Here is a 23,111-nt window from a genome sequence, read left to right on the forward strand (position 1 = left end):
TCTAGGTCTGCAATGAAGTCACCCAAAAATTCCAAGCCTATTTCTAACATAGTTGCAGTTTGTCTCATGAAACTGAATAGTAAAACATAGAGTTGCTATTATTAGAAATTGAGATATGTGTATTAGCTGTGATTCTCGGAGGCATTGCACAATTTATGATTAAAACACAAAGTTAACCATTTCACTTTTACTAAGTGACTCTATGATTAACAACACGACTTATGAACAATATCTTTTGTATTATTTTGTAACTGAAATAAGACACCCCATAAGTGGACTTAATAGCTTGTTTCTATGTTTTATATAAATTCTCTTTATTGTTAAAAAATAAAATAGGTTAAGTATCCAAATAGCTAAACTTCAAAAATGTGAAGAATTTTGTTGTAAACATGGGCTATCAGATTCAGTGCTGGCAAAACACTACACAGGATGAAGTCCCTTATTTGTCAGGGTTCTAAATACCTTCAGTTTAAACTTCTCAGAGAAACTTTATTTAAAAAAGATTACTGGACATACATCAAAGACTTGAAAAGAACATAGTCAAATAAAGCAAAATACAATATGTTCAAGGAGAAAAAATATTATACTTAAGGTTTACATTTATTTAAAATGTTTAAAACTAGAAACTGCACAAAGAACTGTTTAGTGGTCACATCTTTCAGGAATTAGAGGAGGAGGGATTACAAAAGAGCCAGAAACAATAAAACATACCTGAGATGAGGAGGGAATTCCTTGTGCTACGAATTAGTTTCTGTAAGGCTGAGGAAGCAGGACCTGGTAAGGTGGCACAGAATCAGAAACTGTGCCTCAGTAGGAAAACCACTTGCTGTGCAAGGTTTCATAATTAACCAACAGGAAGCTTTATTCTTTTTTTTTCTGCATTTGTCCTTAGCACTGACAATATGGGTGATATAATCGTTTTTCTTGTAACTTAGGCCAAAGTTACAAGAAAATATTACCTGCATTTTATTCTCAGCCATGCTAAATAATAATTTTTGTGAACTTTAAAGAAAACATCGTTCTTCTCTATTATTTACTACACTGCATTATAATTGATGTTTGTGTATCAGTCATTCCACTGGACTGAAGTCCTGAGAGATATCATATATTTTGATAATTTTATCTCTAGGTAGGAACTAAAAAGCCTCTTGATGAAAGTGAAAGAGGAGAGTGAAAAGGTTGGCTTGAAGCTCAACATTCAGAAAACAAAGATCATGGCATCTGGTCCCATCACTTCATGGGAAATAGATGGGCAAACAGTGGAAACAGGGTCAGACTTTATTTTGGGGGGCTCCAAAATCATTGCAGATGCTGATTGCAGCCAGGAAATTAAAAGACGCTTACTCCTTGGAAGGAAAGTTATGACCAGCCTGGATAGCATATTAAAAAGCAGAGACATCACTTTGCCAACAAAGGTCCATCTAGTCAAGGCTATGGTTTTTCCCGTGGTCATGTATGGATGTGAGAGTTGGACTATGAAGAAAGCTGATCACCGAAGAATTGATGCTTTTGAACTGTGGTGCTGGAGAAGACTCTTGAGAGTCCCTTGTACCGCAAGGAGATCCAACCAGTCCATTCCAAAGGAGATCAGTCCTGGGTGTTCATTGGAAGGACTGATGCTAAAGCTGAAACTCCAATACTTTGGCCACCTCATGCGACGAGTTGACTCACTGGAGAAGACTCTGATGCTGGGAGGGATTGGGGGTGGGAGGAGACGGGGACGACAGAGAATGAGATGGCTGGATGGCATCACCGACTCTGTGGACATGAGTTTGAGTGAACTCCGGGAGTTGGTGATGGACAGGGAGGCCTGGCGTGCTATGATTCATGGGGTCGCAAAGAATCGGACACGACTGAGCGACTGAACTGAACTGAACTGAATTTTATGTTTATGAGAACATAGTAGACATAAAATTCATCTATAGTGGATAAAGAAATTCCTTGCAATTTCTTCATTCAGGCTACATAGACGACTTTGCACTGACATCTTTCCCATCAGAGATTTCTCTTCACACATTCACACACACAGGGAAATTTAAAAAGGTAGGAACAATGTGCAAGTTGGCGGGGGAGTGGGGAATTACCTTTAAATAAATCTCAAGGAAATCACAATATTGGCTCTCTCAATGACAATATGATAATACAATGAAGTTTATTATATCAAAAAGTATCACAAAATCCTAAAATAAACAAAGGGAGAGTGAGGTTTTTTTAAGTCAATATATGCTCTAGGATTCTTGCATGAAGAATCCCATGGACAGAGGAGCCTGGCAGGCTACAGTCCCCATGGAGTCGGACAAGACCTAGGGACTATACCACCACCACCACCATGCTCCTTAATGGACAGAACACGGGGAAAGAAAAACACTAGGAAATAGGAAGCATGCCAAACTTCCTCAAACTACTCTGCTTATGACAAAATTGACAATAAACCCCAAAATATGTTTTGGCTCAATGAAGATGGGCAGATAGTATGCAGTCAAGTGCTGTATACAGCAATTAATGATTAAATAATCAACGCACATGTAGTACGTGCATGCCTGTTTACAAAGCTAAATTTAACCGGAGAGCTACAAAATGACTAAGGTAAATTACATTAAAAAGGACTTTCTGTATGCTTATCTCTCTGAAGTGAGACAAGCCTTTTTTAGGCTATTAGTTCTTTTTTTAATTTATTGACTTATTTATTTTTGGCTGCAGTAGGTCTTTGCTGCTGCTTTCTCTAGTTGTGGTGAGCGGGGGCTACTCTTGCTTGTGGCGCTCAGGCCTCTTATTGCAGTGGCTTCTCATTGCTGAGCATAGCTCTAGGGTAACCGGGCTTCACTAGCTATGACTCACGGGCTCTAGAGCGCAAGCTCAGTAGTTGTGGCCCATGGGCTTAGTTGCTCCCATGCATATGGGATCATCCCAGACCAGGGATCGAACCCATGTCCCCTGAATTGGCAGACAGATTCTTAACCAATGGACCACCAGGGAAGCCGTGTTACCAGTCTTTTCCCCATGCTCGGCCATTGGCCCAGGATTCAGTATCTAATCTCCCGATACTGAAGAAATATCTTTAGGTCTTTGGGGTCTTTCTTATTAAACTAATAATAAATCAGTTGAGTAACTAACCACAACAAAAACCAGCATAAGGTAACAGGAAAAACTTTGGTGAGTGTCAGGCTTCCCACTCAAGACTTACAGAATTCCTGAGCTTCTAGAACAATTTCGTAATAATTAAGTGACTGCCCAAGAAAAATGGGGGGTGGGGGTGCAGTGTGAGGGAAATCCAAGAGGGAGGGCATACGTGTTTGCATATAGCCAAAGAATTGATGCTTTTGAACTGTGGTGTTGGAGAAGACTCTTGCGAGTCCCTTGGACTGCTAGGAGATCCAACCAGTCAATCCTAAAGGAAATCAGTCTTGAATGTTCATTGGGAGGACTGGATACTGAAACTGAAACTCCAATACTTTGGCTACCTCATGCGAAGAACTGACTCATTGGAAAAGACCCTGATGCTGGGAAAGATTGAACGCAGGAGGAGAAGGGGACAACAGAGGATGAGAAGGTTGGATGGTGTCACTGACTTGATGGACATGAGTTTGAGAAACCTCTGGGAGTTGGTGATGGACAGGGAAGCCTGGAGTGCTGCAGTCCATGGGGTTGCAAAAAGTCAGACACGACTGAGCAACTGAACTGAAATGAACTGATAGCTGATTCACTTTATTGTACAGCAGTAACTAACACAACATTGTGAAACAATTATCCTCTAACAAAAAAATTAAAATAATTGTAATTTTTTAAAAAAGCTTTGAAAGTCTGGCTGAGTAGATGGATGAACTGGAAAAATCACAGGTCAGAGACCGCAAACACCATCTTCAACACACGTTGTTATCCTTCTTCAAATCAGAGTCACACAATCCTAATGAAAGGAAGGTCACAGTAACCATAGCTTAAGGTTGAAACATGACGCTAATTTAGACCCAGATGGGCTGGCTTTGTCTCATTTCACTAAATTTCAATCCATCACTTTGTTAAACTAATGTATGTTCAATTATTTAGGTTACATGGTTCTGGTTCTGTGATATGTGTTCCACATATATAAAATTTTAGGTTAGTGATGCACTTTTTTCTTATATATCTTAATAGGTGTATGGCAGTCCACTCCAGCATTCTTGCCTGGAGAATCCCAAGGACGGAGGAGCCTGGTAGGCTGCCGTCTATGGGGTCGCACAGAGTCGGACACGACTGAAGTGACTTAGCAGCAGGTGTATCTATCACACTACTTTCTTACTGATATGGAAATAAGATCATGTGCTTATTTCAAGTTCTGAACTTCTGAAAAGTTCAAGAGTTTGAACTTTTACTACTTGCTTCTCTTTATTTATATACAGAAAATTCAAAGGAGAGAGGGTTCCCTCTAAAGAGATACTGTTATTCATTTATCAGTTATTGTGTGCCTAATGGTATACTCGGAGAAGGCAATGGCAAGCCACTCCAGTACTCTTGCCTAGAAAATCCCATGGATGGAGGAGCCTGGTGGGCTGCAGTCCATGGGGTCGCTACGCGTCGGACACGACTGAGCGACTTCACTTTCACTTTTCACTTTCACACATTGGAGAAGGAAATGGCAACCCACTCCAGTGTTCTTGCCTGGAGAATCCCAGGGACTGGGGAGCCTGGTGGGCTTCCGTCTATGGGGTCACACAGAGTCGGACACGACTGAAGTGACTTAGCAGCAGCAGCAGCAGCAATGGTATACTACTTGATAAAGAGTAGACAGACAGTGGGCTTCCCTGGTGGCTCAATCTGCCTGCAATGCAGGAGACCTAGGTTCCATCCCTGGGTTGGGAAGATCTCCTGGAGGATGGCATGGCAACCCACTCCAGTACTCTTGCCTGGATAATTCTATGGACAGGGGAGCCTGGCGGGTTACAGTCCATGGGATTACCAAGAGTCAGACATGACTGAGAGACTTACACATACCCACACATACACGTTAAATATTTAAGTGACAAAATTATGGAATAATTAAAAAACAGACATGGTCTCTGTTGGTCTCATGATCTCCATGGTCTCTGGAGTCATGGAGATTATACTCTTCCTAATAAGAGAAATTTTAAAATCTAAGTAAAAAGGCAAGTTAAAAAATGCAGGTTCCAGACTTCCCTGATGGTGCAGCAGATAAAAATCTGCTTGCCAATGCAGGGGACATGGATTCAATCCCTGGTCCAGGAAGATCCCCCATGCCACAGCACAACCAAACCGCACTACTCAGCCCAGGCTCCTAGAGTCTGTGCTCTGCAACAGGAGAAAGCCCAAGAGCCACAACAAAGAGTAGATGCAGATCACTGCTATTAGGGGAAGCCCGCGCATAGCTATGAAGCCAAAAATAAAACAAAAAATACAAGTTCCAATTCATGTTACAAATGAAACAAAAAAGAGTTTGAGATTCAGAGCAATAGTGAAGGGGGCCTATAATCTCAATCAGAGATTAAAACAAAGTATAAGAATGAAGTGAACATACAGAGTGAAGGAAGGAGCAATTCAACAGAACATGCGAGCATGCACACAGCCCTCAAAGAGGAAACTGCTTAGTCTAATTGCCAAAAGAGATGAAGGACCCATGCGGTTCAAGATTAATTAGAGAGGGCAATTGACAAGCAGTAGCAGAGATAAGCCGAGGACTACTGTATATGTGTGTGTGTATATATATAACATCTCTTTAGATCTGAACATTCTAAACAAACTCAGGAGTGTATTTTCCTAGCAGCAGAGGTTCATTTTTCTGTTTGCCTTTTTTCTTTTTTTTTTTTTTTTGCCTTTTTTCCTTTTTAAGGAAGTACCAAAATGTAGTTCTAGTTTTTTATTCTTGAAAGCTTGCGTGCATGCATACTAAGTCACCTCAGTCGTGTCCAAGTCTTTGCGACCCCATGGATTGTAGCCCACCAGGCTCCTCTGTCCATGTGATTCTCCAGGCAAGAATACTGGAGTGGGTTGTCCTGCCCTCCTCCAGGGGAACTTCCTGACCCAGGGATCAAACCCAAGTCTCTTATGCTTCCAGCATTGTCAGGAGGGTTCTTTACCACCAGTGCCACCTGGCAAGCCCCCAGTGAAAGCTTAGTCTCCTAAATATTAGGAGTAGAGCACATTTGGAAAAAGATGCTCGAAAGTGTTCATTTCCTGCCTCATCTTCCTCTATCACCTGCCACAGGAGGAAGTTCTTCATTAATTGGTAACACTGAGGCAATGAGACCAAAGTCAGTTTTGAGACATTTAAAGGAATTTATCACTGATACCTACTTTTTGGATTGTAATGATGGTCTGTTAACAAAACTTCACCTTTTACAGAATACTCTCAGAGGTGGGAAAACAGAGACAAAGCATACGGCATTTGGCTTCCCCGCCCTCCCCCCGGTAAATCTTCACTTGGGCTTCGCTCTTTGTTTCAACTTTTTAGGTAACTCAGACAAAACAAATGGGGGATCAGGTCTATAGTTAGATTACAGATGTTGCATTCTTCACAAATTGAAGATCTGTGGCCAACCTTCACCAAGTCTATCGGCACCACTTTTTCCAAGACCATCTGCTCACTTCATATATGTGTCACATGTGGTAATTCTCACAGTATTCAAACTTGCTCATTATTATTCTGTTTATCATAGTAACCTCTGATTAGTGACCTTTGATGCTACTATTGCAAAGATGAGAGCTCACTGAAGGCTCGGATGATGGTTAGCATTTTTTACTAATATAATATTTTTAATTAAAGTATACACATTTAGACAAAATGGCATTCTACTCAATAGGCTATGGTATAATACAAACATAGCTTTTATATGCCCTCAGAAACCAAAAAAAACTGAGACTCACTTTATTGCAATATTCACTTTATTGCTGTCATCTAGAACCAAACCCACAATATGCCACAATAAAATTACAGGTATGCCTGTAATTGCATTCCTAGATTTCCATCACCGTTAACTCTTTGAACAGAGACATTTCCATGTGTCTGAAATAAGAGTGTTAGTGTTTTTATTAGATTCTGGAAGGGACACTAGAAGGTCAGAATAACAATTTAAAATGTGTAAGCAACCTCCCTACTTTGGAAGATATTAAAAGACAATCAATGATCAGGATCATCTCATATTTCTGTCTAGTGCTAGGATTCTGTACTCTTCGTTTGTAGAAGGGTGATACATTCTTATTAATAGCAAATGGGAAAAAGATCATTGCTGCCTGTGGCAACTGAAACTAATGAAATTGTCTGGCCCGCCACCTTGTGGCCATTAAGTGAAATAACATATTTTTTTTTTTTTTCCCAAAACCTAGTTTGAGTAGGAGTCAATCGGAGAAGGAAATGGCAACCCACTCGTGTTCTTGCCTGGAAAATCCCAGGAATGGGGTCGCACAGAGTCGGACACAACTGAAGCGACTTAGCAGCAACAGCAGCAAGAAAGAGTCAGGGCTTGGGGTGGGGGTGGGGGGTGTCTTGCTCATCAAAGTCTCTCAATCAGATCAAAACAGTAACAGGGTCACTGCAGAAAGACAGGTGGCTTGTTTTCTTAAAGATGTGAGAGAAGTCTTGTAACGCCTACTCATATGTAACAGAAAACTAGTTCATGGTATTGTCTTATTTAGATTCTGCAACCCTGCAAGGATTAATGAAGGAAATACAGATCTGGCAAGAATTATTCTAGGACTAGGAAAATGATGCTTGAACTGTGGTGTTGGAATATTCTTGAGAGTCGCTTGGACTGCAAGGAGATCAAACCAGTCAATCTTAAAGGAAATCAGTCTTGAATATTCATCGGAAGGACTGATGCTGAAGCTCCAATACTTTGGCCACCTGATGAAAAGCACTGACTTATTGGAAAAGACCCTGATGCTGGGAAAGATTGAAGGCAGGAGGAGAAGGGGATGACAAAGGATGAGATGGTTGGATGGCATCACAGACTCAATGGATACGAGTTTGAGCAACCTGTGGGAGTTGGTGATGGACAGGGAGGCCTGGCGTGCTGCAGTCCATGGGGTTGTAAAGAGTCGGACACAACTGAGCGACTAAACTGAACTGAAGGAAAATGAAGTAAATTCAGAAGAAAAGCCATTTTCAGAAGTGGTACCAATGAGTTTGTTAGACAAAAAGCATCCAGCTGAGTTGTTCAGAACCCTGACTGCAGAGATTCCTTGAGGTTCGTAAAAACGTAAAGATGCCAGGATCTCGTTATATCCTGATGCTAAAGTGGTGTCCTGATTGGTATCAGTGGTTTTTAAAAATGTACAACTGATGCCACGCAGCTGGACCTGGAAATACCATGTAACTTAAACCCATTCAGTGGGATGGTTGGTAGTTTTTTTTTTTTTTCATTTTATTCATATTTATATTTGGCTGCACCAGGTCCTCATTGCTGTCCCTGGGCTTTCTCTAGTTGTGGTGCACTGGCTTCTCATTGTGGTGGCTTGTTTCAGAGCACAGACTCTAGGGCATGAAAGCTTCAGTAGCTGCGGCTCCTGGGCTCTAGAGCACAGGCTCAGAAGTTGGGGCACAAGTGCTTAGTTGCTCTGAGGCATGTGAAATCTTCCTGGACGAGGGATTAAACCCATGACCCCTGCGTTGGCAAGTGGACTCTTAACCACTAGACCACCAGGGAAGTCTCAAATGGTTGGAAATTTTAATTGAATGTGGTTATAAAACCCAGGTTATTCTGTTCAAGAACAAACAAAACTCCCTACATTACAGCAAGTCACGTGCAGATGATAACACAGTGATATTATCCAAATCTTTAGAATGATTATATGAAAAAAAACCCCAAATCTATCTAGAATGGGCCCAATAAAGTTCATATATTCCAAACGGCAGTCTGGTTTTCATTCCTTTTTAAGCCTAGATGCATTTTAGTGTGGCCATTCCAATGTTGTAAGTTTCTGTCATTGTTTGGCAAGTGTTAACACCCTACCTAGTATCTGTTTAGGGAAAGCCTTGCTTAAAATTCAGTTTCTTTTCTTTACCCCTCAGAAGTTCTTTGTAACTTTGAAGGGGTGTGTAGAAATCTCCTACCTTTAGCCACTAATCCAGGCAAGTCAGATGCTAGTGATTTCCTTTATGTTCTTTTTCTATAGCAATACATTTAAATCCGATTTTAATTTTTTTTAAATCATTATAAAGCAATCAGATATCCGCTTTACAGTGTTGTGTTACTTTCTGCAGTACATGAATCAAACCTAAGTATACAAACATCCTCTCACTCCTGAGCCTCCCTCTCCCCAACCCACCTCCACCCCACCCCTCTAGGTCATCAGAGCACCAGGCTGAGCTTCCTATGCTACACAGCAACTTCCCACTAGCTATCTATTTTACACATGGCGGTGTATATGATCAATCGTACTATATGTTCTTATCAGTAATGAAGTTTTGAACCAGGATAATGGCCACCTAGGATACAGACTAAATTTTCCCAATTCCATTTGCAAGTAGGAGTGGCTGTGTTACTCAATTCCAGCCAGTAGAGGTCAGTGGTGCTGTCCTTAGTACCTTCAGGGAGCTCTCCTTCAGAGAGCTGGCCGGTAGGCTGTCCTCTTCTGGGTCTCTTCCTCCATCTGATTACAAGGAGTAGATCTTGCGTCTGACTTTCAGGAGGAGAATTACACCCAACTGATGTGGAACGGAGGGCAGAAGTAGTCTGGGCCTCAAGAGGCAGTTTGTTGTGATCCCCACAGCCAAAGGCTTGAGCATAGTCAATGAAACAGAAGTCAATGCTTTTTTGGAATTCCCTTGCTTTTTCTATGATCCAACATCCGTTGACAATTTGATTTCCGGTTCCTCTGCCTTTTCTAAATCCAGCTTTAACATCTGGAAGTTCTCAGTTCACATACTATTGAAGCCTAGCTTGAAGGATTTTGAGCATTACCTTGCCAGCATGTGAAATGAGCCCAATTGTGTGGTAATTTGAACATTCTTTGGAATTGCCTTTCTTTGGAGTTGGAATGAAAACTCACCTTTTCCAGTCCTGTGGCCACTGCTGAGTTTTCCAAATTTGCTGTCATATTGAATGCAGCACTTTAAAAGCATCATCTTTTAGGATTTAAACAGCTTAGCCAGAATGCCATCACCCCCACTAGCTTTGTTAGAAGTAATGCTTCTAAGGCCCACTTGATTTCACACTCCAGGATGTGGCTCAAGGTGAGTGACCACACCATCGTGGTTATCCTGGTCATTAAGACCTTTTATGTGTAGTTCTTCTGTGTGCATTCTGTGTATTCTTTCGTGATGCGAAGAGACAACTCATTGGCCAAAGACCCTGATGCGGGGAAAGATTAGGCAAGAGAAGAAGGGGGCAACAGAGGATGAGATGGTTGGATCACACCACGGACTCAATGGACATCAGTCTGAGCAAACTCGGAGATAGTGAAGGCCAGGGAAGCCTGGCATGCTGCAATCCATGGGGTTACAAAGTGTCGAACACAACTTGGTGACTGAACAACAGGAGGCAGAGTCATTACGCCAAACCTGGACGTTTTTACACGAGAATGGAGTCAATGTCTTGTGCATGTATTTTAAATATACAAATATTTGTATATTTTAAATATGTTTTAAATATTTTTAAAATACTTATATATTTCAAATATGTTCACATATTCATGTTGGTTCTGGCCTGATAAGGCTCTGAAGTGTTCGAGCTACTCTGTTCCACATCTCGGTTTTACCTGCACCCAAGGAAAAGGAGACCGGGCAAGATCATCTTCAAAGATGATGATCACCTACTTCCATCAAGAAAATCAATCCTCAAGGAGAGTTTACTAACCAAAAGAAGGAGAGCCTTCTCAGCTATATTTCCCATCAAGTCTGAAAACTGTTTTTAGAGACACCCAGCTCAACATATGCTGCACTATCCCTGACTCATGCCATATCCTGCATTTTCCAATAAATGCCCTGCAATGTTCAGTCAGTCAGTTCAGTCACTCAGTCGTGTCTGACTCTTTGTGACCCCATGGACTACAGCCCTCCAGGCTTCCCTGTCCACCACCAACTCCCAGAGCGTGCTCAAACTCACGTTCATCGAGTCAGTGGTGCCATCCAGCCATCTCATTCTCTGTCGTCCCCTTCTTCTCCTGCCCCCAATCCTTCCCAGCATCAGGGTCTTTTCAAATGAGTCAGTTCTTCGCATCAGGTGGCCAAAGCATTGGAGTTTCAGCTTTTGTATCAGTTCTTCCAATAAATATCACCGGTGAATACAAAAACAGAAACCTAGATTATTCTGGCTCGTTAGCCTAAATCACTGCCATTTTAGTCTTAAATAAAACTTACTCCTAATATGCAACACTGCCATTTAATTTGCAAAGGATTTCATAGTCACAACCTCTGATGTAATTATAACAGGAAGGAAATTCACCACTTCCTTTATACAAAAATAAATTGGCCTGCCCATGTCGCAGAGCTAGTTTAGTAGCAGACCTGGGATTCGAGCCCTATGCCCAGGCTCCAAATCTTTCTAGTAAGCTCCAAGGTGTTCCCAACAATCCTTGAATGGCCCATTTGAAACTTGTGCTTTTATGGATAATTTGGTTCTTCATGACCTAATCCCTGAACTGAAACCTTCAAGCCTATCAGAAGCAACCATTCTTTCAAGATTTTTTGAGCATAGGCCAGGCACTGTTCTGACCAGCTTGTATGAACCACTGAACAAAATAAAATTTCTGCCTTTGTGGAGCTTACAATCTAGTAAGAGTAGACCATGAACTTGAGAAAATGTCAGGATTTGTGTTCAGTAAACAGGACAAAAGTAGATCAAGGTGGGAATTAGCGAGAGCTGTGAGTGGGTGAAGGTTGCTCAAATATTTTAAAAGGTACTCTGGGTAGCCTGAAGTGACAGCTGAGCCAAGACTTGAAGGAGGTAGGGAGTCGGAACACCTAAAACACAGTCTTTTTCTTTGAATGGCAAGCAATGCAAAACCAAGCTTTGATTGAGTGATGGAAGGCAACATAGACCCCAAGAGATGAGTACAAAGTTGTTTCAAACCTCCAACCCAAGAGCTCAGGATCACTTTCTGCAAGTTTCAGGTGCTAAACACCTCTAAATGGAAGTCTTGAGGAGCTTAAATACACTGCTGTGTTGAAAACAGAACTGTCAAAACCGATGGTCCACACTGCAAAATATACTCGTAAGAGTGATGAGAGTTGTCTCTTAGTCACTGTTGAAATATGTCGTCATTTGACTCCTTCTGGAGTGATCGCTTCCTGTTACTTCAAAATGAAAATAATCTGTTTGCCTGTATTTACAAACTATTAAAGTGTCCTTAACCGCAAGAATAAAAGTAAAAACTATGGTAAATAGACTGACCTCACAGACTGAGAACATCTTACAGCTTTGGGGACAAGGACTCTTGTTTTTTGTTTGGGGGATGGGGAAGGTTAAAACACAAGAAAAACAAGCTCTGTAGCCCTGATTACCCACAGGAGAGCATGCCACAGGCTGGAGCTGACCAGTTGCAGGCCTAGCTCTGTAATAACCAGGTAAACAAAGGGGTGAGTGAGGAGCTGGGCAGGAGGCAGGGCCAGGAAGGAAACAGTTACTCGGGGCTGCAGTAGAGTGACCAGCTGGACTCAGCCACTCAAGGAAAAAATAGACCAGTTTCTCAAAATAATTGGTGGTTTCATGCAGCAAAAACAAAATGAGCATGAATGCTTGGAGCTTATTCAAATAAGAGTAAAAATATATCCAAAAGGAAACACAGCTAGAAACAGTTGAATACAAGTTTTGTATTGTAAAAAACTGGACAGAATCAGTTTATCAACTAGTTTATTTTTCTGGAAATGACTAGTGTTTTGTAACAGCTGACTTGGGGCTGCATTCATGGGCAAGAGCACCCCTAGCTCACACACAAGACTTCAAATCACACCATACCTATTATATTGGGTGGTTACTGACAAGGACACCATAAAGAATTGTGTGGTTAACATGTGGAACATTTTCAAAGCAACTTGCACTAACTGACAATATTTTGTCCAAAGGGTGAATGCAACGAGGCAGAGACCTGGGCCCTACCCACTCTGGAGAATGCCGTACATACCACCAGGGTAGAGCGCCCCCCGGAGTTTGAGCATGGCAGTGCACTTGTCTGCCTAGCCACCACTGTTCACATTTTAACCATTTGTTGTTCTCGCGCACTTTTAACCTGATTTCACAATATAGTCCTACGAACTTTCTTAAGTGCACCAGGTTCTCTAGGGAAAAAAATAATTTTGCGTTGGGAAAAAAGTGGAATAAAGCAGAACCACCTGATTTCTTTCAGAAAGGAATTTCCACTCATCTGTTTTCTGCTGTCTCTTAACTTGTACCCCAACTGCCCACCTACATATGAGTTCCTGACTGAAGGTTCTAACCTAAGGTTGGAAGGAGCACCAAGCTTGTGCAAAGCCCGAAAGCCATCGAGGGGCCTTTTGCTGCTCTGGGAGGCAGTGGCCTCTTACAGACCAGGATGTGATAGCAAGAACAGGCTGGCTTGGGACTTACAGGGAAGCCAGGTTAACAGAGCAGCGCCTCTGCAGCTTCGGTGTGCAGCAGAGTCACAAGGAACCAGTTAAAAATACAGCTGCCTACGCTGAGATTCTGAGTCAGCTAAACCTGGGACAAGGCCTAGACATTCACATTTTAACAAGCACCCCCCACCTCCACTCCGCTATCTTCTGATGTAGGCAGTCTTCCACCTTCAGCTCTGAGGTGCACGTAAGGCAGTGACAAGGCATTTATTGTGGAGGAAAAAGCCACGCACATTCCACCAACAGACACCCTGGGCACCCCATCCCCAGGTCCCTTCGCCTCTGGCCTTTGGATGGTGACTCCTGGGTGGTGAGGGGCGGAGTACTCATCTGACCACATCTGGGTGACCCCTCAAAAGGCCACCCCCTCCCAAAGTTTCCCATTCGGAGTCCACACGCCGTCTACTCTAATACCTACTAAATAAAGGCAACATTTCTAACTCATTTTAAGGTATGCAATTCTTTTATTTCCTTGGCCTGACAGCAGAAACTTCATTATACAAGAACCTGCAGCTTGACAGAGCTGACCCTCGGACTTCCCCCATGGGAAGGACCCTTTTCATTCACGCAGATGAACTGAAGTGTCTGAGATGAATTGAAATGTCTCATCTGGGTGCAAATTCCTGCTTCCCACCCAGATCACAGCCCTAACATGAAAATAATCAGAGTCAAATGGAATCCCCAAGAACTACGAAAAGTCACCCTTCTCAAATTTTTCTAACTAGCAGCTGCGGGAAACTAAGACCCAAGGAGGGGGGTGCCACTGGCCCTCACTGTGCATCTCTGTGCATTGTGAGAGTGGAGGACAGCGGCCCCAGAGCAAGACTTCTGGATATGCGGGAGGTGCAGACAAGCCATCTTACCCCATACCTGCCCCTTCTGTACGTAACTCCGTTAACTAATGGAGTGAAGTCTGGGAAATGTCAAGACGAGTGGTTTTAGCCTATTACTGAAATGGGTGACGCTCATTCATTCAAGTCCAAGGTAGGTGTGGGGAAAACGGGCACCAGGGAGCAAAGCAGGTTAGACAGAGATGCTCAGTACTCATCAATTCCAGTTCTGTGCTATGGAGACTACCTTCGCAATCCTGACGTCCCTCACGCCTGCCCGCTACTCTCCAGCAGAAGGGGAGCTCCATCTAAGTGTCCGGGTCCGAGGTCTACTGCCACCACAGGGGTGGTGGGCTGGGTACTGTGATGCTTGTGAGGTGACCATTGGGATATGGGAGGGATGTGGGAGATAGGAGAGGTCGGGGTCACAATACTTCAATTACAGTGGGTTCTCTTTTGGTCCCCAGGAATGGTCCACCACCAGCCAGTAATCCTGCAACATTCTCAACCCTTTTCCCCACCTGTCTTGTGCAAATGTCAAAAACAGAATCTCTGCCCAAAGCAAAGGAGAGCAGGAAGTTACTGTCGGTCCATGATCTCTGGCCCCAACCTGCCCACCCCCTGATTCTTCCATGGAAATCAGATTTTGCAGCAGTGTTTGTTGTGAGACTAGAGTATCCCCGTTTTTTTGTTGTTTTTTTTTTTTTTCTATCAAAGCCACCCAACAGCTCTGTCCTGACGTGCTTTCTCCCAGGGCGGAGAAAGCAGCAAGAAATGTCAATCGAGCGTGTGAAAATATGGTGATGGTGTGTGTGGTGTCATGTTTCCAGGTGTTCCACCTCTGCCTCCTTCACGGGGGGAGCCCTCCCTGTCTCTCTCTCCCCAAACCCCACACTTTCCCCTCCCCCTGCCCCGAGTCCGGTCGCTCCCATCGGCCGGTTTCCGCCACTCACTTCCCGTAGACACTCTCGTCACTGTAGGCCACATACAGAAAGTAGTCTTCCTCATGGTTGTCCTAGGCAAAGAGGGGAGAGGATGGTTTAGAAACATAATCAAGTTTATCATCCCTAGGGTCTGGAGCCTCACACAACCTCGTAAGGTAGGCATAGGAGGTACCCTTCATCTCCGTTCAAAAGAGAATTGCGGGACTCCCCTGGTAGTCCAGTGCTTAAGACGCTGAGCTTTCAATGCAGGGGGCACTGGTTTGACCCCTGGTGAGGGAACTTGGATCCTGCATGCCACTGGGCAGGGCCAAAAAAAAAAGGGATCAAAGAAGCAGCAGAAGTGGCTGAGATTCAACTTTGAACTCTTAAGTTCAAAGGCTCCCTTGTCCATGGGATTTCCCAGCAAGAATACTACAGTGGGTTGCCATTTCTTCCTCCAGGAGATCTTCTTGACCCAAGGATTGAACATGTGTTTCCTGCATTGGCAGGTGGGTTCTTTACCGCTGAGCCACTGGGGAAACCCATTAACTATAAATATTTGAAAGTGAAAGTCGCTCAGTCGTGTCAGACTCTTTATGACCTCATGGACTATACAGTCCACGGAATTCTCCAGGCCAGAATACTGGAGTGGGTAGCCTTTCCCTTCTCCAGGGGTTCTTCCAAACCCAGGGACTGAACCCAGGTCTCCCACATTACCGGCAGATTCTTTACCAGCTGAGCCACCAGGAAAGCCCAAGAATAACAGAGTGGGTAGCCTACCCCGTCTCGAGCGGATTTTTCCAACCCAGGAATCGAAGGGATTATTATATATATTGGGATATAAACTACCAGGGAATGCATGCTGTGGAATAAAAACTAGAAATTATTAGAAAAGCTCAGTAATAGGATACAATTATAAGGCAGTATTGTGTGAAACCCTTTGAAGAATAATGATGCAGCTACAATCTAAGGTGATAAATCATGATCAAGTTCTTTACTATTGTTTATCATCATATTTTTACAGTTTACCAAAAATTAAACCAAATAAAATCATTCAAGTTACTCCCTCCAACTAAGCTGATTTGTGAAGACAAATGAATCCAATGAAAGACTGCCTGGTCTTTAAATTTCATTTGATTTGGTACATCTGTGGTCAGAAAGCACTTCCTGCTGTTTCAATAAGGACATTCCAATGTTAAAACACTACGGCAGGGCAAGACTGAGAAAAGAATTCAAAGGGACTGAACCCAGTGGGCCACTCAATCGCTGAGGGATAAGTGACACCTGATCCCCCAGAGCCTGACACGGCCATGTGAGAGCATCCTGATAAATGACACCTCTACCGTCTGCCCCACTTCCCAGGTGTGTGGATGATAACGCCTGGGACAGAGGCTAGAGAAGGCCAGACGATACGGCCTTTCGCCAGGACCATTACCTCATACAGCTGGCCCATGGTTGCGCTAGTGGGAGGTATGGTGTTGTTGACAAAGAAGAATAAGGCGTCCTCAGGTCTCAGGTGGATTCTCTTCCGGATTAAGAAGTAGAACTGGCCAACTGGATAGGGGGGTGGAGGGAGGGTTAGAAAACGAAGACGAAGCAGAAGACAAGAGGTTAGTAGAAGGGTAATAAGATCCAGAAGACAATTCTACTGCACCTTTTTCCCAAAGCACCAGACTGGCATTATCATCTGAGCAGAGCCAAACACTGTTCTGCAGCTTAGAAACAAACAATGATATGGCAAGAAACCTGTATGTTCCTTGACGTGCCATGGAGTTTAATTCCTCAATCTGTCTCCAGTTTACTCAATTTCAGACCTAATGCTAACATTCCCATGGTCTAAATCTGATTTGAAACATACTTTTTGAATTCTTTGGGGTCCAGTGGTTAGGACTCTGGTCCTTTCAATGCCAGGTCCCAGGTTCTATCCCTGGTAGGGGGAACTAAGATTCCAAAGCCACATAATGTGGGGGGGGGGGGAAAAAAAAACACTTTCATGTTCATTTCCACCTAACTTGTGATTGAAGAGATCTACTGGACTCCAGTAATCTTAGTACAATCACTCATCACTCATCCCAATGTCGGGGCAATGAGTGGGGTTCAGTGCTTTATTTTTCACCGAGCACACTGAAAGGTTTCTAGAAGGCTGATATTCAAACCTAACAACGCTGGAGCAAACACATCTACCAATATCTTTCCAAGTGTCTCCTGGATGCAGTGGTTATTCCATTAAAAATCAACATGAAGAATTAACATATCTTTTGCCAAGTCCAAACAGTATCTGTAAGATGTATGAACCAAAAAACCATAACTTGAAGAGGTCAGGGTATTCAGCTGAGAATCTCTATAATGTGATCTTCCCAACTAATTAGTCTGGTTTTCCTTATGGTGTAAATTGGTATCACAATAACAAACCTGAATTTTAAGCGGCTTATATAATACACATCTGGTCTTTTCTTTCAAGCTCTCACACTCTGCTGCCTCTAAATCAACAATGGGGAAAGTTTAAGGAAATCAGTGATGGGAAAGAACAATTACGTCACCACCGCTGAATCACCCAACTCTGGGGCATTCCACTCACTTTCCTCAGTTCTGCCTCTTCTCAAGCCCCCGATCGCATGCACACAGGAAGGACTGGGAAGGCTCTGCTGTGGGAGGAAAGGTCAGGGGAGGGACAGAGCATTACCAGTGAGGTCAGAGGGCACGAGGTACTTCCTCTTGTCCAGGTCAGGCACCCTGGCCTTGGGAGCCTTCTCCACGATCACCTGGGAGGAGAGACAAAGGGTGGGAATGAAAACTGCAGAATTCAACCTAGTATGTTACCTTCTACACCCTGCTGCTGCTGCTAAGTCGCTTCAGTCGTGTCCAACTCTGTGCGACCCCATGGATGGCAGCCCACCAGGCTCCTCCATCCATGGGATTTTCCAGGCAAGAGTACTGGACAATTGCCCTTATCTGAAGTGAGTTTCTCTAGGCTCAATACAACTTTTCATCTCTTATTCTCTCTTGCTGCTGCTTACCCTTTACAAAATGTACAGGGAAACAAACTTTCTTAATAAGGTTATAATTTTATTACTGAAACAACATGAGGATAGAGAAGGGGTATTATGAAAAGAGGACCTTGATTTTAATTACAAGTTACCTATAAGATGTGCGTGCGTGCAGGCTAAGTCGCTTCAGTCGTTTCCAACTCTTTGCAACCCTATGGACTGTAGCCCACCAGGCTCCCCTCTCCTTAGGTCTCCAGGCAAGAATACTGGAGTGGGTTGTCATGACCTCCTCCAGCGGATCTTCCTGACCCAGGGATGAAACTAGAGTCTCTTTTGGCTCCTGCATTGGTAGGCAGGTACTTTATTATAGGATAGATACCTTCTGGCATTTAGTTGAAGCACCAAGAAAATAGTCTGGATTTTCTCAAGTGGTCCTGAGTATCTACTAGCTTTATTCTTTCTCATAAATGATATTTATCTGTAAAGCTACAGATAATGTGGTTTAACTTTTGTACTTCATCAAAATTTTTGGGAATGACTGCAAAAAAAATGCATTCAAGGCATTATTAAGTGAAAAAAGTGTTAAAGTAGTGCTTATATTAATAGAATGTCAGTGCAATAACCCATAATGATTATATGTTAGGATTTTAAGAGATTTTCAGTGTCTACATTAAATATTTCTACAATACTTCCAAGTTTAGAAGGGTCATTTATTTCTGTAACGAAAAGGAAAAAAAGATCAAAAGGGAGTATATGTATACCTATGTTGAGGTTTGACAGAAAAAAAAATTCTGTAAAGCAATTATCCTTCAATTAAAAAATAATTTTTTAAAAAAAGGAAAAAAGACACACAAAAGTTATACATGTAGATATATAAAACAGGAACTATTTTATAAATAAAATTTCAAGCAATAATTTAAATAATGTACTTTATGTCTCGTTGCTCAGTTGTGTCCGAGCCTTTGTGACCCCATGGACTAAAGACCACCAGGCTCTTCTGTCCATGGGATTCTCCAGGCAAGAATACTGGAGTGGGTTGCTATGCCCTCCTTCAGGGGATCTTCCCAACCCAGGGATCAAACCTGGGTCTCCCACATTTCAAGCAGATCCTTTACCATTTGAGCCACCAGGCAAGCCTGATAAAAAGGAACACGGTAACCTTCAACACATCTTTTACAGACACATGGAATGGATACAACAAACTCAAACAATCCATAAATCCATAAAACTTTTATGTGAAAAGGCTTTGTAAACTGTAAAAATCTAAACAAAGATTTGGAGAAATCTGAAGCTTTTAAATTTAAGGGGATAGGTTAACATAGTGAAAAACCCATTTATTTTTGCAGAGAAAAAGAATCCTGCACCAGGAAGACCAGAGAAGAACGTGATCACACTTAAATAAGTCACAGGCACAAAATGTAAAGTGTGAGGAACAGAGTGGTAACTAACACGTGACATTATCATAACTAGACTTATCACTGTGTCTTGAAATGTACATAAAAAAACACTATGCTGTGTAACAGGAATTAACAGTGTTGTAGGTCAATTATACTCTGAGAGTAAATCCTACGAGATCTTATCACACACATTTTTTTCTATTTCTTTAATTTTGTATCTGTATGAGACGATGGAGATTCACTATATTTATTGTGACCATCATTCCATAAGGTATGTAAGTCAAATCATGATGCTGTACACCACACTTTATACAGTGCCATATGTCAATTATATTTCTATAAAACCAGAAGAAAAAAAATTAAAAAAAATAAAAATTAAACCTGGAGTACTGATATATGAATCAGAAATGAGAAGAAAGTCGGAAGAGTATAGGAATAGACCAGTGAAGACCCAACAATGAGGCAGCAAGTAAATAAAATTGAAAGGGAAAAAGGGAGCATAGCATTGTGCTACGCAGGAACTCTGAGACCTGGCAGCTCCAGCCCCAATTAATAAGAGATGGAAACCACAAGAAGGGAGCAGGAAAAGAGAGCAAGACAAGTGCAATTGAATCAGGGTACATGACTGATTTAATAACAAAACAGTCCAGTGAGAAAGGGCTTTGGAAATTATTTAACCCTCTTTTCAGTCAACACAACACTTCAGCACAGTGAGATGCAGAGTTCTGCCCAGAACTAACACCAAATCTCAGGATTCAGAGGGCAAAGCTCCTTTTATTATTATTATTATTGGTTATCAGAAAGAAAGCCACACTGAGCAGCTGGAAGGAGTCTGGCCACTGGTTAAAATCCAACTGGAGAAATCATGAGATCTGAGTGAGTCATAAGAGCTTACAAATTATCAAATAAGTAAAATATTTAACAGCAAACAATGAGAAGAAAAAAAAAGAGGGATTAGCTGAAATTCTGGGTGAATGCATGGAAAAAACTGAAATGGGAAGGGCTGTTTTGAGGAAATACAGGAGAATTTTAACTAGATTTCGGAACAGGTACAATTCTGAGCTTGTAGCTTATACAGAACTATTGGAACAGAGCTTTAGTCTTAGAGTTCTGAAAAAAAACAGTCATCATTTGCTTACTGGAATGTTTTCCTGGCATCATACTGCCATCTTAACTGTTGAGGGCAGCAACAGTTGACATCTCTATTTCCAACACCTGACAGCGCAAGGCACACTTAAATCATTCTTAAATCATGAAGTGCCTTAGACCTTGAGAAACACTATGGCCCGGAGGATCCAACAGCCAGGATCAGAATCCCAGCTCAGGCACACATTAGCCACTTTCAGGAAGTAACTGCATTTCTTCAGCTCCTTCTTCTGTATAAAGGGGTTATAATGGTGTGAGGACTAAGTGAATGCCCCCAGACAGGGCACTGAAGATATTGCCAGGGACGTGGTCAGCTACCAATCAAAGTTAGTTATCACCTGAAAATATTATAAGAGGGTAGGATGGCGTCACCAAGACTTGGTGGGAAACTTATAAAGCAGTCATCCAAGGTCCAGAGACCAGGAAAGAAATTTGCGAAGCATCCTTTAGTGAGTAATAAGGCTAGTTCTCCTTTTTAGCTGAAAACACCTTTGTACGTAATTCCTCTAATGGAACAGCCCTCACGTCTCCCTTAGTTTATAGGAAAAGTACTGCAAGAGGTTTATACGGCCCGGGTCGCTTCTGGCAGCTGCAAGAACATGAAAACTTAGATGAAGACTGGAAAGGAATTCACCATCAGGTAACTACAATTTCTTTACACGTAAATTACCTGTAATATTTCTCCTAAAGCCCCTGCCCTAAGATAAACAGCAGTCTTAGGGTCTCTAATCCTCCCATCTCCAAAACTCAAGGACTGCTGTTCCATCACACTTTAAAAGCCTTCTGCCCTCAAATCCAGCTACGCAGCCCACATTAGCGAAAGCCAGGCAAGAGGCGGGGGGAAGGGAGGGTGACAGGAAAAACGCCCGGATGCAAAAAGACACCTCGGCATTTCTTCCCTGTTCCTTCTCTCCGCCTGCACTAGGTTGAAGAACATAAACCCGAGTCCAAAAACCCGAGAAGAAGGTCTCAGCCCTTCCTGATTGTGTTCAGGTACAATGTGTTCAGAATAAACACCGGCCCACATACCGTGGAGCCAAGAATGATGAGGCAACCGGGTTGCTGCGCAGAGAACGTGACCTTGTTTTCTGGGCCAGGCCTCTCTTGTGGCGTCCCCTTCCCTTCCTAATCCTCACAGAATAAAAAGATCCAATGGCTTCCGAACACTTCCCTCCCAAACCCAGGGCTACAAAGGGCCAAAGTCCTCCCGATTAACGGAGAACCACGTAAGGGCAGAATCTGATGGGAGCAAATCCCCTGGATCTGTCATTCCTGAACAGTTCCATGCTATCTTAAGGCGGCGTATGGGTGGTCCCGACCTCATCATTCTCGCCCCAAAAAGCTACATTTTGAGTACATCCCAGCCAACACAGCCGCTCAACACTGCTGAGTCACTCAATCGTAGGATCCGCTCTAAAACTGCGGTCAGTCCTAAAAGATGGGGACCGGCTCTAGGGATACGAGTTCTAGAAGGTCCGCAGTCCGAAGGGCCATTCCACTGGCTCTCCCCGCGGCGAAGGGCGTGCGGGCTGGGTAATTTTAGGGGCCACCCTTCTGCGCCTTTGGGCAGCCATCCCCACTCCCCTGCCCCCACCCCATCTCCGCTCTCCCCCGAGGACACTCACGGGGACCCGGTCCGGATATTTCTTCCGGATCTTTTCTCCTTCCTTTTTCCGATACTCAAAGGGATGGTCTTCCTTATACTGGAACTTCATGATGAACCGCAGGGTTTCTAAAATCCCCGCACGGGGCCTGCCTCTCTCGCGGACGAAGGCTTCTCTCCCGTCTTTTGACGATCCCTTTGGGCAATTCGCAGTGAGTCTCAGATTCGCTTCCGAGAGGCCAGCCCACGTCGCAGGGCCGCTCGGCAGAGCCTTCAGAAACGGGGGACTCGGGGCCTGGGTTCCAACACCGGGCAGGGCCAGGTAGAGAATTCCCGGAGGCTTTTCCCGAGAGCCGCGGGCACGAAAACAACGCGGCGGCCCGCGGGTCCCGTGACGTCGGGAGGCCCCGCCCCGCCCCGCCCCCGCGAACCCTGGACCGCGCGGTGGGGGCAGGCGCCGTCCGTTTCAGTCCCCGAATTCAGTCCATTTAGAACACGGGAAATCTTCACATCTTATCTTATTGTGACTGTGACATTACAGGGGTTTTTAAAACAACAAAAAAATAATGTTCTAAAGATGTCTTCTACCCTCTCCGCCATTTCTTGGTTGGGCCCCAAAACAAAAACAGATGGTAAAAATCCAGCTTTTTTTTTTTTTTTCCAGCCTGTTGGGATCTGGACTCTGGGAAGAGGTGGGATGGGGGTC

At 43.3% G+C, this 23,111-nt stretch overlaps 1 protein-coding gene across 3 annotated transcripts; it reads right to left on the minus strand.

Moving 5' to 3' along the window:
• Positions 1–722: 722 nt before the first annotated feature.
• GABARAPL1 (GABA type A receptor associated protein like 1) lies at positions 723–22,808 on the minus strand. Of its 3 annotated transcripts, none has more exons than XM_055394387.2 (5): positions 22,428–22,808; positions 17,956–18,034; positions 16,708–16,826; positions 15,303–15,364; positions 723–774 (listed from the first exon to the last, which is right to left on the minus strand). In XM_055394387.2, exons 1-5 carry the CDS (start codon positions 22,515–22,517, stop codon positions 738–740), a joined length of 387 nt encoding a protein of 128 aa, XP_055250362.2. In that variant the 5' UTR covers positions 22,518–22,808; the 3' UTR covers positions 723–737. The 3 variants fall into 3 exon arrangements, with proteins under 3 accessions (XP_055250362.2, XP_055250363.1, XP_055250361.1); XM_055394388.2 differs by lacking the exon at positions 723–774 and adding an exon at positions 3,832–3,904 and having other exon boundaries at positions 22,428–22,807; XM_055394386.2 differs by lacking the exon at positions 723–774 and adding an exon at positions 13,964–14,166.
• Between the last annotated feature and the right edge of the window lie 303 nt (positions 22,809–23,111).

The sequence above is a fragment of the Moschus berezovskii genome, chromosome 6 (genome assembly GCF_049115385.1).
Source record: "Moschus berezovskii isolate FMDL1 chromosome 6, NW_MosBer_1.0, whole genome shotgun sequence".
Lineage (NCBI taxonomy): Eukaryota > Metazoa > Chordata > Mammalia > Artiodactyla > Moschidae > Moschus > Moschus berezovskii.